Source organism: Mus pahari, chromosome 18 (assembly GCF_900095145.1).
Source record: "Mus pahari chromosome 18, PAHARI_EIJ_v1.1, whole genome shotgun sequence".
Lineage (NCBI taxonomy): Eukaryota > Metazoa > Chordata > Mammalia > Rodentia > Muridae > Mus > Mus pahari.
Genome location: NC_034607.1, coordinates 14,522,280 through 14,538,386, shown reverse-complemented (window position 1 = coordinate 14,538,386; position 16,107 = coordinate 14,522,280). Strand labels below are relative to the sequence as shown.

General features: G+C 44.2%; 1 protein-coding gene and 1 non-coding gene across 3 annotated transcripts in view; both read left to right on the top strand.

Moving 5' to 3' along the window:
* Positions 1-16,107, top strand: part of Ubr2 (ubiquitin protein ligase E3 component n-recognin 2) — a 60,245-nt gene that overhangs the window by 24,706 nt on the left and 19,432 nt on the right. For both annotated transcript variants that reach the window (XM_029531644.1, XM_029531645.1), the window contains exons 17-27: positions 593-695; positions 3,464-3,512; positions 4,989-5,143; positions 7,038-7,140; positions 9,048-9,157; positions 9,269-9,349; positions 9,869-10,047; positions 10,639-10,838; positions 11,626-11,719; positions 12,484-12,645; positions 14,870-14,973. In XM_029531644.1, the coding sequence (XP_029387504.1) occupies positions 593-695; positions 3,464-3,512; positions 4,989-5,143; positions 7,038-7,140; positions 9,048-9,157; positions 9,269-9,349; positions 9,869-10,047; positions 10,639-10,838; positions 11,626-11,719; positions 12,484-12,645; positions 14,870-14,973 (1,340 nt within the window). The remainder of the gene's footprint in view (positions 1-592; positions 696-3,463; positions 3,513-4,988; positions 5,144-7,037; positions 7,141-9,047; positions 9,158-9,268; positions 9,350-9,868; positions 10,048-10,638; positions 10,839-11,625; positions 11,720-12,483; positions 12,646-14,869; positions 14,974-16,107) is intronic.
* On the top strand, positions 14,039-14,169 carry LOC115062570. The gene has a single exon (XR_003842507.1). It is a non-coding gene; the product is annotated as a small nucleolar RNA SNORA36 family (small nucleolar RNA).

Sequence of the window (16,107 nt, the reverse complement as noted above, 5' to 3'; positions counted from 1 at the left end):
GTGTGTGTGTGTGTGTGTGTGTGTGTGTGTGTGTGTGTGTATGTGTGTATATACCCTTGAAGCTAGAGTTAGCAGTCATGAACCTCCTGATGAGGGCATTTGAAGCTGCCCTCTGGAAGAGCAGCAAGTGCTCTTAACTGCTAAGCCACCTCCAGCCCTGGGGTAATTTTTCATCCTGCTTTTTCTTGTTCCACACTGTAGCTGCAATGTCTTTATGGATTCTAAAGATAGGACCGTGTTCTACATGCTAATACAGAAAGGTTGACATCACTTATACTCCATGTTAAAGCAGAACTGGTAACAGCATGTGTACTCCATGTTAAAACAGAAAAGTCAACACCGTGTGTACTGGTGTTCCCTGGGCTGTGTCTCCATAGCATCCACTTGCATAGTTTGGACTAGTTCACAGAGGAGGTCCTGATATATATGATGGCTCCTGCAGGAGCTTTTTTTTGGATGTGTAGTATCAGGTCTACCCACAGAACAGTTTCAACTTGACACCCTAAAAATGTAGATGTGAGAGCTCCCATCTTACTTGACCATCTAAGACTCTGGGTCTGCATGACTTTGCTAATGATACTGTTCCCACCAGGAAACCTGGGCTCACAGGACGAGGCATGTATGAGCTGAAGCCAGAGTGTGCCAAAGAGTTCAACCTGTATTTTTATCATTTCTCCAGAGCAGAGCAGTCCAAGGTAAGGGGGCGCTCAGAGCAGTGGGAGGTGTTAAGTGTGTTTCCTTATGAGCAGCTAGCCTTCACAAATAACACAGCAGCCCTGTCTAGCGTGGCAGCACAGCGTCTGTGTGGATGAACATGGTCGGATGCACATAAACACTCCTGACCTTATTTGCTTTTTTAATCTCTCTGTGCTGGGATCACACCGGGGACCTCACACAGGTCATACAAGCACTCTATGGCTATAGTCCATCCCCAGTTCATTTCTCTTGTCTCCTAACAACAGATCTTCACTGTATGTCATGACCGACTGGCCCATTTGGCACACATTCAGCTTTGTACTGGTTGATGTGCACTTTGGCCTTCATGCAGTTTTTCTAGTAATTTCAAAGACTTACGGAGCCGGATGTAGTGGTGCACGCCTTTAATCCCAGCACTTGGGAGGCAGAGGCAGGTGGATTTCTGAGTTCGAGGCCAGCCTGGTCTACACCTATATGGAGTCATAGGTGAACTCCATATAATGGTATTTTAATAAGGAATGCTATTATGCATGCTAATCATAGTAAATTATTAGATCAAGAATAATTTATAGGGTTTGATGAAAAAGATAAAATTATAAGATTTAATGATCCAATATAATTTTGAATTAGGATTAAGGCAATTAATAGAAGAATAGAGCCAATTAGGGTATAAAATGGAAAGTAAATTCCTGCGTTTAGGCATTCAGTTTGATTTCCTCATCGAGTGATAATAATAAGTGTTGGGATTAAAGTTGTTTAAAATAAAATGTAAAATATAATTAGTTAAGTTGAAGAAAAAGTTTTAATTAGTAGGACTTGTAAACTTACTAGCATTGAAATATAGAGTTTTTGAAATATAGATTTTTCTTTTTTTAGGTGATTTTGACTAGCTATTAGTATTAGTGGCAGAAGTCAGGTTGTTAAAATAATTAAAGGTGTAGATAGAGGATCTGAGAAGAATGTGTTTGAGAAGTTAATACAACTTTCATCGGTTTGTCATAGTAATATAAGGCTAATTAAGCTAAGAAGCTGTGAGAAGTTACATTTGTTCAGGTTTTTTGGGGCTGTGACAATCAGGTTAATGGGAGTAATATAAGTGATGAAAAGATAATTTTTAACATTGTAGAAGATTAAGGTTTTGGACGTAGTCAGTTCCGTATGTATATGAAACTTTTACTAATAAGGCTAAAACTAGAATAACAATAGGGACTGGTATTGAGTTTATTGAACTGGAGTTTAGAGAGGTTACTGAAGTTATAATAAATAAAGATAGTATTATACCTTCTAGACATAGAAGAGTTGATATTAGATGAGAATGGAATATTAAAGTTCCTAAGAGTGACATAGTAAAAGTTAGAGTAAGATTGAGGAAAGCATACGACATATTGGTAATTATGATATTATCATAATCTAATGAGTCGAAATCATTAATTTTTTTTAAACTAATTACCAGCTACTCCGTTCATTCTAACCCCTTTTGTACTCACTCATATATTAAACCTAGTGATAAAACGGTAACTAGAATAAAACCTATAGCTGTTATAGTGTTGGTTTTGATTGTTTGAATAGCCCATGGAAGTGGTAGTAGTAAAGCAATTTCCAAGTCAAATAATAAAAATGTAATGGCTACTAGAAAAAATTTTATTGAAAATGGTAAGCGTGCGGAGGTTGTAGGGTCAAAACCACATTCATATGGGTTGGCTTTTTCTGAATATAGATTTATTTGAGGAAGTCAGAATGCGATTAAGACCAAAATAAGTGATAGAAGGCTATTAATTAAAATGATAATAAATAAATTAATTACTCTCTTCTGAGAATTTTTCAGAATCTAATAATTGGAAGTCAGTTATATCAGTTATACTAAGAGAGTAAGATCCTCATCAATAGATAGAAACGTAAAGGAAAAGTCAGACTACATCTACAAAATGTCANTATCATGCTGCAGCTTCAAATCCAAAATGATGTTTGGATGTAAAGTGAAATTTAAATTGTCGTAGAAGACATACAATAAGAAATGTCGATCCAATAATTATGTGAAGTCCATGAAATCCTGTTGCTATAAAGAATGTAGATCCATAAATTCCATCTGAGATAGAGAATGAAGTTTCGAAATATTCTGAGGCTTGAAGTACAGTGAAATAAAGTCCTAAAATAATAGTAATTAGTAAGGCTTGATTTATATGGTTTCGTTTTCCTTCTATTAGACTATGATGGGCTCATGTAATTGAAACACCTGATGCTAGAAGAACTGATGTATTAAGTAATGGGACTTCCAGTGGGTTAAGTGGAAAAATACCTGTTGGGTCTACACCAGGACAGCCAGGGCTACACAGAGAAACCCTATCTCAGGAAAAAAAAAGACTTACATGTTGCAATCTCATTTTAACATATGTTTTCAATAAGTGGTGTAAAAATTAAAATCGTGAAGGTTTTTTATTTTTATTTTATTATGTACACTTCATAGCACTCAAACCTAAGTTAAGTTTCCGTTTTATACCTGTTTTCCCTGTTCTTGAAGTATTAAAGAACACACTTGAGGATTCTGATAATTGGCAAAAAGAATTAATCTTGCTATATGGGGTGGGGGGCGGGGGGCTAAACATTTAAGAAGTAGAAACCTACCCAAGCCATTCCTGGAATCTAGGCAGAAAGATCAGTTCAAGGCCAGCCTGGACTGTGTCGGCCTTTATCTTTAATGAAGACAGGCTCGCACCGATAGATCCTTATGTGTTGTAATTCTTATCCGTATTACTTGGTCTTTCATTAGGCAGAGGAAGCTCAGCGGAAGTTGAAAAGAGAAAATAAAGAAGATACAGGTATTTTAATCTTCTTTCTAAAAGCCCACATCAGTATCTTACTGAAAAAACATTTTCTCTTGGCCATGGTGACTCTCCGTGGGGAGGTAGAAGATTTAAGTATAAGCTTTTTGTATGACCTGTCTCCTGCTCTGAGGAAGAGCAAGTGCAGTAGTTTGAAGACGTCTGCACGTTGGAAACGGTTGTTTCCTCCGCAGACAGCTGGAAATGGCTCTGCTCTGACCTGACTTGTCCAGTGTCTGCCTGCAGGGGCCTCTGTGCCCCCCTCCACTCCCTTCATTCCAAGGGGTGCTGCTTGTGCGCTGGGAAGGTGTTCAGGACCCGGAAGTCCATCCCCCCCCCCCTCCCAGCTTGTCTGTGTCCTAACTGTCTCTCAGACCGGAGAGAAGGGTAACCCGGTTAAGCACTGCATGTCAGACTTTGGGCTAGGGACGAGGCGTGAAGAGTTTGCATCCCCAGAAAACAAAGGAGAAACAGGGTGGGTGTGGCAGCCCACCTGTCAGCAGGAGGCCAACAAAGGCAGGGACACCCAGAGCAAAAGGGCGAGCTGAGGAGCCAAGCATCTGGAGGTCCAGCCTTGGTCTCCATATATTGCTTTTCACAAAGTAATAAAGGGAGACAACCCAAGGTCAACCTCTGGCCTCCACAGATGTGTGCAACCACACATGTGCCCCCCACACACATACACACATACACACACATACACAAACACGAACCATGTACACACTGGGAGAGAAGGAAGTCTGTACCAAGTCACACTGTGGTCAAAGGTTTTCTGTAGCTCTCGAGACATTGTGGGAGATAAGAGAGGCTCTTACACATAGGTGGGGTTGTGGGTATTTCCAGCTGTTCTTGTGCATTTGAATGGAAAGTGGAACTAGAAGATAGTAAATGTCCTTTAGTGACATCAAAATTTCCTGACAAGGTGCTAGAGAAACAGCTCAGCTGTTAAGAGTTCTGGCTGGCTCTCTCTCGGGCTCTCTGCCCCTTTTCTCTCTCTGACCCCCTTCTCCCTCTTTTCCCCTTCCCCCTCCTCCCTCTCTCTCCCCTCTCTTCCTCTGCCTCTAATTCTTTCTCAACTCTCCTTTCCGTGCCCCAAATAAACTCTATTCTTTACTTAAAAAAAAAAAAAAAAGAGTACTGACTGCTCCTTCAGAGGACCCAGCTCACAACTGTCTGTAATTCCAGTTCCAGGGGATCCCACACCCTCAAACAGACATGCAGGCAAAAAAAGGATCCACATTTCATACATACATACATACATACATACATACATACATACATACATCTTTTTATAAAGAAGTTCCTAACAAGCCAGGTGTGAGGCTGACACCTTTAATCCCACGGGGGAGGCAGAGGCAGGGGCTGCTGCGTTGGAGGCCAGGCTGGTCTGCGTAGCAGAGAGGGACGTTGGAGGCCGGGCTGGCCTGTGAGGCAGAGAGGAATGGTTCCTTTGAACATCTCCTTTGTTCCCAGCACTCCCTCCTCCGGCTTTGCCACCGTTCTGCCCTTTGTTCGCGAGTCTGGTTAACATCTTGCAGTGTGATGTCATGCTGTACATCATGGGAACGATCCTGCAGTGGGCTGTAGAGCATCACGGGTCTGCCTGGTCAGAGTCCATGCTTCAGAGGGTATGTCTATGCACAGTTCAGATTTTTTTGTAGTTGGTAAAAAAAAAAGTCATCCTCAATAAAGAGAAAAGCTAGGCCCCTGGGACACTCCCTCGCTTCGTACCGTGTGCTTGTGCTTGCCCACCAGCCAGCCTGGGCCAGCCTCCTGATCACAGCCTTTGCATAGTCTGGGATTCGGGCAGAAAGCAAGAGCGCTCATATATGCTCCTCATGTAAAGAAGCTTTAGCTCATCCATGTCCACGTGGATGCTTAGGGTCCTGTAACTAAACGTGGCTGTGCAGGGCCAGTCTCACTTCATAGCTTTAGTGTCAGTCTTCAGTGTCAGATCCATGAGCAGCTACCACTTTGTCCATTACATCAGTGGAGAGACTACATCTCGGTGAGGTTCATCTAACCTCCTGTTCCCCCACTGGTGGCACTATTATTATCTGGTTACTATTATTCTGCTGCTCTACACCAGGCACTGTATCTCCTGTACCTAGAACCTCAGAACTCCAGAGGGAAGATAAAGATGATGGCATAGTCTCCGAGGGGTTCCCTGCAAGACTCCAGTGTGAAAACAGTCAACCCAAGAGTGCAAGGGAAGGCGAGCCTCCCTCTGCAGTTGCCACACTTAGACTGTCTCAGGCTTATGAATCTCATTGGCTAAGGCCTGTGTTATACATACCCCTTCCCTGTATAAGCATGTATTTAAGATGTAAACACAGGCAGCTGCGGTATCTGGGACACTGCCACTGCTATGGGGAAAAATACCCATGGCAGTGATGGGGTGAGAATGCAGTGTCATCCCGTGAGCAGCCTGTCTATCATGCAGGCCTGTCTAGCTCTTGAAAGTCCTTGGCAGCCAGCCGCCTGCGTGGAGGGAAAGCTAGAGCAGCTCGCCCCATCCTTCAAACCTTGGAAGTGAGATAAGAGCTGTGTTACAAAGAACACGGAGTAGTGGGCTCAGTGTCCTCTGGTTCTCCCAGACACACGTAAGGGATAGTTTGTGAGAAACTACAGCATTCAAGAAAAAAGTATCTGTATTTCAAATGGTTAAGATTTGGTCCTCAGAGGGGCTGCAGGGGTGGCTCGGTGGTTAAAATCCCTTACTGCTCTTAAAGACCGGGGTTTAATTCCCAGCAACCACATGGTGGCTTAGAAACACCTACAACTCCAGTTTTAGGGGAGCTGACCCTCTTCAAGCACCAGGCATGTGGTATACAGGCCTGCAGGACATCACACACATAAAATTAAATTGCATTAAAATATTTGGAAATAGCCGGGTGTGGTGGCACACGCCTTTAGTCCCAGCACTTGGGAGGCAGAGGCAGGTGGATTTCTGAGTTCGATGCCAGAACTACAGAGTGAGTTCCAGGACAGCCAGGGCTGCACAGAGAAACCCTGTCTCGAAAAATAAAAAATAAAATTAATTAATTAATTAAAAAAAAAAAAAAAAAAACAGAAATGAAAATTGAGTCCCTGAAGTTGGAAACTAGATATTAACAGGATGGGTAAGTGTGTTAGATACCACAAGTCTTGAATTTAATCAGCTAGGTAGGATTTTTTTCCAAAGCTATAGTATAGGTATGATACAGAGCTAGAAAATATATATATATATATATATATATATATATATATATTTTACATTGTTTGTCACAGCAGTAGCCATAAAGAATCTAAGGATTCCCATTCTCTGTCTAGCTGTTTGGGAAATGTTGGTTTTCTTTGCCAGGAGTTCTCTGTTGAGACGCCAGCCTGACCTCTCTGACTGGATCAATAGTCAGAATTTGCTTTGATCATGTTTACTCTCTGATTTGTCATTGTTCGATAATTATTTTTATTCTCGTAAATATGTACTTGTATTTTGGGTTTTCTCTTTTTATTTTCTAACCCTGAGAATGTTTGCTTGAGGTGCTGCATTTGATCGGTATGGCTCTCCAGGAAGAGAAGCACCATTTGGAGAATGCTGTGGAAGGGCATGTGCAGAACTTCACCTTCACGCAGAAGATTTCAAGTATGTGTGGCCTTTCTGCTCACCCTGCACTCGCTAAGTGATGTTAAATGACAGCTCCTCACTGCTTCTACAGGACAAGTGCTGACGGCTCATGCTGAGTGCAAGTGCCAGGGCCGCCTGGTCTATATTAGTTATCCTGGTAGAAGAACACAGCGGGGCGGTGTGTGAGAGGCTGCATGTGGGTGGCAGTTACCCCTGGGCCCTTACTTAAACGTTAAAGGGCTGTGCATGTTCCGCCACTCAAACGTTAGTTCACAAACAGCAGAAAATCATGCAGACTCATTAGCTTGAAAGGGAGCGTAACGGCTCAGCCTTTGACTTCACGTGGACTTGGGCCAGAGCCTCCTGTGGAGAAATTGCTTACTGTATGGTCCCTGTGTGAAATTTACCTCAAGGATATGCCTTCTACTTGGAAAAACAACTGTGTTGTCAGCATCCCACCATTAAGTTATTGCTGTCAGCTTACAAAAGCACGGGTTTACAGTGGTCAGAGACAAAAGATTAGCTGTAGGGTATTGGATTATAGCTTATAGAAAAGAATTTGATTGTTTTGTCTTGGGGGGGGTTTGGGGGGAGGTTAGGGGTTTTTTTGTTTTGTTTTTGTTTTTTGTTGGTTTTGGTTTTTTTGTTTTGTTTTGTTTTGTTGTTGTTGTTGTTGTTTTCCGAGACAGGGTTTCTCTGTGTAGCCCTGGCTGTCCTGGAACTCACTCTGTAGACCAGGCTTTAAAAAGCCCAGGGAGATGTTTTCTGACTTTTTATTTTAAAATTTTTCCAGCAATCCTGAATTCAGTGATGTATATACATTCACATATTAGCTACACACACACACACACACACACACACACACACACACACACGTGTATATGTATGAGGAGCTGAGAGAGTTATATAGTAACACCCTCATACATACTGCTGAAGCTCACCAGTTAGTACTTGGTATATTTGCTCTGGCTGGTCTTGAACTCACAGAAATCCTCCTGCCTTTGTCTCCCAAGTGCTGGGATCAAAGGGTATATGCCACCATACCTGGCAGTGCTTTGCTTCTTACAGAAGAAAAGGCTGTGTTTCATATTTTAAAACTGACAGGCGTTCTGTCCCTCCTCATGGTGGCAGCGGTGAGTCTCTTGCTGTGGCTGTCCTGCAGTTGCTCATACTTCCTTGGGTCAGATTGCATCATTTTTCTGCCTGTGGTAACACACACATTCAGTTTCTGTGACGCTCTGGCCTCCACTCCTGCTTTCCTTGCCTAGCTCACCGAGTGGGTGAATTCAGGGTGTTTTGATGGGGAGGTAGGAATTTCTGGGCTGGAAGGATTTTTTTATAACTTTGTTTCTTTTAAGTGCTGGCACTGATGAAGTGTTCTCTTGTCCTTTAAGAGGAATAGGACTGGGCAGTGGCCTGTTTTTCCAGACCGCTCCGGTTCCCTGCTTTGCTCCCTCATTCAGTAAGAGCAGCAGGGGAGGGGAGCTGCCTCTGCCCACATGTGTGCTTCGCTCTCCGCTAGCACCAGCCCATCTGTATTCTGGCTCTACCGGCATTTTCTCCATGGTTCACATCATGCCTTCTGTCTTATTTGTCTCTGGTGCTTTTATTTTCCAGTATCCATATAGCACTCTGAATCCATTCATTGTCTTACCACTATAAGGTGTCACTTTCCAGGAGGTGGATCCCAAGGGCTGGCTGGCTGGCTAGTCTAGCAATCTCTGAACACAGTGAGAGATCCTGTCCCAAAAAGTATAGTAGAGAACAAGAGAGGGAGACTGCTGGCCCCCGCCTCCCACATGCACAAACAGTCCAAGTAGAGTCAGATGATAGCCAGCAGGTGTCGTACGCAGTTGCACGTCTCTCTGGTAGGAGTAAGTGCCAAGATGCGTTAGCTGTTACTGTGCCTTCTCTTTCTCTCTCAGAGCCTGGTGATGCACCAAATAACTCCCCGAGCATCCTAGCTATGCTGGAGACCTTGCAGAACGCTCCCTCCCTGGAAGTCCACAAGGACATGATTAGGTGGTTGCTAAAGGTAACATTTCCACATTGCTGTGTGTCTTGTGAGAAACATTAAACATTGGCTATTTGTAATAGCATTTCTTAACATCAGCATAACAGTGTTTTGGGATTTTGTTTTTTCAAGATGTTTAATGCAATTAAGAAGATAAGAGAGAGTTCATCCACTAGCCCTGTGGCCGAGGCGGAAGGAACCATAATGGAAGAGGTAAGAGAGAGCGAGGTAAAGGCGGGCTTGCCAGCGTGTGCCATTTCCCCAGCTCCTCGGACGCCAAGGGTGGATCTCTGGGAGTTTGAGGCTAGCCTGTTGTACATAACTTTTTCCAGGTCAACCAGGGCTGTTACATACTGAAGCTATGTCTCAAAAAAAAAAAGAGAGAGAGAGAGAAAAATTGGTACCAAACTAATAGTGCAAAAAAAATCTTTAGCAGATTAATATGAACAAATTTTCTCTGCAGTAAATCAGTAGTTAATAATATTCACAACATTAAATTCCAAAAGCTATATACACACACACTATATATAGTGAGTGTGTGTATGTATGTGTATTAATTTGTAACAGTTTTCTAGTTTGTTTTTTCCTTTAGCATTTTAGATTGACTCTTGCATTTACATACAAACATGACAGAGTGAATCTTAGTGCCTACAGTATAGATGCTATGCTTAGGGGCAAAGACTGGGTGCAGCCTCTTTGTGCAGAATCTAGCTAAATGGAGCATCATTCCAGAGCTCAAGAGACAAAGACAAAGCAGAGAGGAAAAGGAAAGCCGAGATTGCCAGACTGCGCCGGGAGAAGATCATGGCCCAGATGTCTGAGATGCAGCGGCACTTCATTGACGAAAACAAAGAGCTCTTCCAACAGACCATAGAGCTGGACGCCTCTGCCTCTGCCACTCTTGACAGCAGGTAACCTGAGACCGTTGGTTCTCTGGTATGCTTTTAATTGAGTAAGGTGGTGGGTAATTTTGTGGCCTCCAGTTAGTGGAGGTCACTCCTAGGCCAGGGAAATAGCGCCGGACAGGCAGTGAACTGTCTGCCAAGCAGACAAGGGTCTGAGTCTGCTCCCAGAACTCAGGGGGAAAAGCCACATGCTGGCACATGCTTGTAATCTCAGTGCTGGAGAGGCAGGCGGCTGGGGCAGGGGCCAGGCACAGGCAGCCTGGCCTCACAAGCAAGCTGCAGGCCAGCGGGAGGTCCCGGGGCTGACCCGTGGCCCCACACACATGTGCAGACACACACAAAGAGATCTCTGCCTCTGTCCGCTTAAAGTGTTGTTTTCTACAATGCATCTTTGACATGAAAGAATGAGCACTCCGAGATGGCATGTGTTACATGTAGGTTGCTGTGAGTGAAGATGGCTTTAAGCACATGAGAGAACCCTGCCACATCCTGTCATCAAGACCATGTGTTGAGTTTACCAATCTGGAGTCTATTATTTAACGATTATAGAGAAACGTCTTAGGCTCATTCAGTATAGTCATAACCTTTGTATTGCAGCCCTCCGGTTTCAGACGCAGCTCTTACAGCATTGGGCCCAGCACAGACACAGGTTCCTGAACAGAGACAGTTTGTCACCTGTATATTATGTCAGGAGGAGCAGGAGGTGACTGTGGGAAGCAGGGCAATGGTCTTGGCAGCGTTTGTTCAGAGGTCAACGGTACTGTCAAAAGACAGAACGAAAACCATCGAGGACCCAGGTAAGGTCTGCGGCGGCGTTATTAGATCATAACCCAGCTGCCCTGACAACAGACAGGCAGCCTCCATGCCAGGCCTCATGACTCACACCTGTGATCCCTGCCCAGAGGCCGGGGGATTGCTGAGAGGTCAAGGCCAGCCAGGGCTAGAGTGTGAGACTGTATCTTGACATAGCCCTTAGCATTTCTGCCCTGACTGTCAGCAGCCAAAGCTTCATTTAGGTAATCCCGAGTAGATGCTCAAGCCCCTGTACAGCCTGCTGTGGTGCTGGGGAGAGCGCTCCGGAGCAGGACACTCGCTCACTGCGAGGGAGGGTCTGGGTTTCCTTGCAGTACTGAGTTAGGGGAGAACCCTGCTCCATGCATGGGATTTGCATGTGACCTTGGTTCATCTTCCTAGGTACTTGATCTCCGGGTTACAGTTTCAATGCTGTTTAATGAGAGAATGACAAGGACATAAACCAGGCAGCCGCGTCAGCACCTGTGGAGGGTTCCCCTTCTGTGACCCCACAGATGCAGAGCTCATGGATACAGAGGGCCTGTTACTTAGCGCACCTTCAGCCTCACATTGCAGTTCAGGGCTACTTGAGTTCCACAAGTGATGAGAATTCTAAGTCCCACTTTTTAAGTTCTGAGAGTCTTGCATAAGTTAGTGCTATTGAGAATCAGAATAAATTAGCATTTCTTTACCTAAGTCTTCACAAATCCAGGGATGCACATTGATCATAGGAAAGTCAAATGCTTGGAGTTTTGTTTTACAAACAAGTAAAATGTTTGTTTTGTAATGCAGAAAAATATGATCCATTATTCATGCACCCTGACCTGTCTTGTGGAACACACACTGGCAGCTGTGGGCACGTTATGCATGCCCATTGTTGGCAAAGGTAATTTATATTCTTATATTACTCAAGGAACACCATCTGAAGGCTCAGAATTGACTTTTAAAGCAAAGGGAAATTCGTTCTGGGGGTGGGGATAAAAAGGACTAAAGATCCTGGCAAATTTCCTAAACATTTACTTAATAAATAAGTACTTGCTTGGTAATGAATGCAAACGAATAACAACAGACAAGAGTGTTGGGTATATATTTTAACATAGCTTTGTATCAGAATCTCTATCTTTCCAGAGATAGGAGTGAACCTGTTAGGTAACTAGCTGAAAAGACATGGTACAGTAAAAGATGTGGTACAGTAGGGTAACCCTGTATCACATAAGCCGTGTCAGTGACGTGCTCTTTCCTCAAGTTCAGGGAGGGCACCTCCCTCACCCTGTGTGTCGCTCTGTGTGCTCCTCAGCACGGTCTCAGACCTGTGCTTATTGTTGGTGTGGCCACTACAGACAAGGGACCACCAGCCCTGAGAAAATGGCCGGCCAGCGAGAGCACCAACAAGTGTCTTCCCACTCGTGAAAGGCCTTTAGATTAGTCAGGTTTTGTTGTTTTTATTGTTTGTAGTGTTTCTGTGTTAGGACTTCAAATCCACTGTGAGGATTAAGTAACTCTGAAGTTGTGCCGCCTGTGTTTAAGCCAGTTCAGTTCAGGATTCCTGTTTTTAACTGTTGTGAGAAAAGTGCCTTAGGATGTTGATGCCTGACCTCCTGCTGATGTGAGCACCCCGGATTTTGACGCCCCTGTTCTCTGATTGTGAAGGTATTTTGATTCCGTTCAAGCTAAGGAGCAGCGAAGGCAGCAGCGGCTGCGCTTGCACACTAGCTACGACGTAGAGAATGGCGAGTTCCTCTGCCCGCTCTGTGAGTGCCTGAGCAACACGGTGATCCCCCTGCTGCTTCCTCCAAGGAGCAGCCTCAGCAGGTAGGCTCTGCCCAGCATCCTGGCGCAGGACTGGCTCTGTGGATGAGGAAAGGATCCGGCTGGGGGAGCAAGGTGCAGGGTCAGCACTGCAGCGGCAGGTGACCCAGATGACCTTGCCGATGACTTACTCAGACATTTCTTCTAGCAGACCTGTGGGGTGTGGTTGTGACCTTGTCACCTGTCAGTACTGCAGAAAATGTAAAAGTTCTGTTTGTTCATAAAAACCCAGTATCGTCTTTTTTTCTAGAGATCCTACTTTAAAGATACTCCCCCATACTTTTCAAAGACACTTAGTCTACTGTTGGGTGTGGTGGCACACGACTTTAATCCCAGCATTTGAGAGGCAGGTGGATCTCTGTGAGTTCCAATCCCACCTGCACAGTGAGACTCTGTCAAAAAAACATCTTTTGATCTCCATATGTTTCCCATGGTATACACGGGCATACACATACATAGTAAATAAAATTAAAAATGTATAAGGGCAAGAGAGATGGCCTAGCCATTAAGAACCCTGCTGCTCTTCCAGAGGACCCATGTTCAGTTCCCAGCATCTACGTGGTGACTCACAGCTGCCTGTGATTCTAGTTCCAGGGGGTCTGATGCCTCTCCTGGCCTCCATAGGCACTGCTCACATATGGTTCATATACATACACACAGGCAAAACACTGATACACATAAAAAGCTGAAGTAAGTCTTTAAAACACAAATATGTAGGTTTTTAAATACGTTTTATGAGCATAAATTACCTGTTTCTGCTCAGTTCTTTGGACTCAGTTCAAGGCAGAGGCTAGCTTTTCTGTTTTGTTTTAGGAACTCTGCCCTTGGCTCTGTCTCTGGTGCCATAAAACATTATAAGCTGTTGTTAGGTTCCCACTTACTCTGTGGTTTTTAGTCACAGGAGCATCATGGCGCTACCTCCCCACTGTATGTGAACTGAGGAGTATTAACTGCCCATGAGGAGACGTTGTAGTTCTGTATGTGAACTCAGGAGTATTAACTGCCCGTGAGGAGATGTTGTAGTTCTGTATGTGAACTAAGGAGTATTAACTGCCCATGAGGAGACGTTGTAGTTCTTGAATTTCACCTGTGGCTTTGGCGGCTTCATTTTTGGTTTTTTTCCCATGGTTGTTACTGATGGCACAGCCATCCCTGAAGAATGCTATAGAAGAGCAGTCTATGGAACCTGAACTAACTGCAATACATCAGCTCTGCCCCTCATAGCCTTATTCAGGCTGTGTAGCTCAGTGTCCATGTGTAAAATGGGCACAGTTATAGTACTTGGACAATTATATGGGCCACTTTGAGCATCTTATAGTAAGGGCTTTGCTCAGTTTGTCACATAAGTATGTGGTGAGTGTCTGTGGTGATTGTGGGGTTTAAGAAATTCTGCCATCTCCAAAGTGTTGAGTTCAGTTCAGGGCAGCTTCCCTGTTCTGTTAATTAAACTTTGGGACATTGAAATTGGCTGAGGGAAATTACTGAATAGAGAGTATTACTCTATTCATATACTTCGAGCCTACACAAACAAATAAAATAAAATTTTAAAAAGTTATAAAAAAAAAAAAAAAAAGAAATTCTGCCATGTTCTAGTACTAAAAATAAGTGAAGCATTCAATAGTACTGCCATCGTTGATCAAAACACAACTCCATCTCTGTTGGCCAGTATCCAGACTGCATTTTCAGCTTCGGTGCCGGCATTGAACTGGCGATCTAAATCGTGTAAGCGCCCACAGTCCATCCTGGGAGAGGTAGATGTCAGCTTGGAGGACGATGCTCTCTGCCTGCCACCACATGGCCTCTAGGGACTGAACTGGGCTTGTGGCCTCGGCTCTCACTAGACACAGATTTTTTATTTTTCTTTTTGATACAACAAATTTTCCCTACCCTAATTTTTGTTTTGTGTTTTGTTTTCTGTGTGTGGGTGTCTTCACTGTTTGGGTGTCTGTGTGTCACACATGTGCTGGGTACCACCCATGGAGCCACAAGAGAATATTGGGTACCCTGCACTGGAGTGACAGATGGCCATGAGCCACCACATGGGTGCTGGGAGCTAAACCTGGGTCCTCTGTAAGAGCAGCCACCATCTTATCCTCTAAGCGTCTCTCTACCCCCAGCCTGGATTCTCAAATATTTTAGATATCTAAAACACATATGTTATTTAAGAAAGCTTTTGTATCTTAATCTAATCAATAAAGAACTGAGTGTTGTCTGTAACCTCTTTCAGGAGGTTAAATTTTTCAGACCAACCAGATCTGACACAGTGGACGAGAGCAGTAGCCCAGCAGATAAGGGCGATACAGATGCTGAGGAGAGAGCACAGTGCTGCTGGTAAGTGCTGGCAGCCTGCTTCTGTTTGTCTCTTCACATGGATGTATGCGTGTACATATGTATGTGTGTATGTTGTATGTGTATGTTCATATGTGCCCATGCTCATTCCGTGGTGCACATCTAGAGGTCAGAAGAAACTGAGGAGTTGGATCTCCCCTACCCCGTGGGTCCCAGGGATACAGCTCAGGCCATGAGCCTTAGCAGCAATGCCTCACCCTGTGCCATCTCCCCCACCCTGGGAACTTGTCTTTTTCCTCTGCAGTGTAAGTTGATTGGAAGGTGTCTCTCCAAATATAATTGTTTTAAAGTATTTGAAAGTCGGGGTCTAAGGGCTGGAGAGTACTGGCTGCTCTTCAGAGGTCCTGAGTTCAGCTCCCAGCAACCACATGGTGGCTCCCAACCATCTGAAATGGAATGTTACCCTCTTGTGGTGTGTCTGAAGATGGTGACACTGTCATATAGAAATGAGAGTCTAGAGAGATGACTTGGTGATTCAGAGCACCCAGTGCTCTGCAGAAAACCCAAGTTCAGTTCCTAGCACCCACATCGCAGGTTCACAGCTGCCTGTAAAACCCTCTTCTGGCTTCTGCCCCACACGCACATCTGTATACACTCATAAACACATACAGAAATAAAAGCAAAATCTTTAAAAAATAAAAAAACAAGCCGTACTATGGGCTGGAGCAGTGCCTCAGTGTTAAGAGCACTGGTTGCTTTCGTAACCTACCCACGTTCATTTCCCGGCACTGCATAGCAGCTGTTTGTAATTCTAACTCCAGGGGATCTGACTCTCAGAGTGGGACACACATACACACACACACACACACACACACACACACACACACACACGGTACACAGACTTACATGTAGGGAAAACACTCACATATTAAATAAAAATAAACAGATCTTCTTACAAATACAAATAGTCTGAGCATCTTGGCACAAGCCTTCAGTCCCAGCACTGGGGAGGCAGTAGCAGGCAAATCTCTGTCAGTTTACAGCCAGGCAGAGTGCTCTGGTGAGACCCTGTCTCTAAATAAATAAAATAAAAAATGAAGTATATAAATAATAAAATCTCTTTCTGAGGAAAACTAGTGGCACACACCTCTACTCCCAGCACTCAGGAGGCAGGAG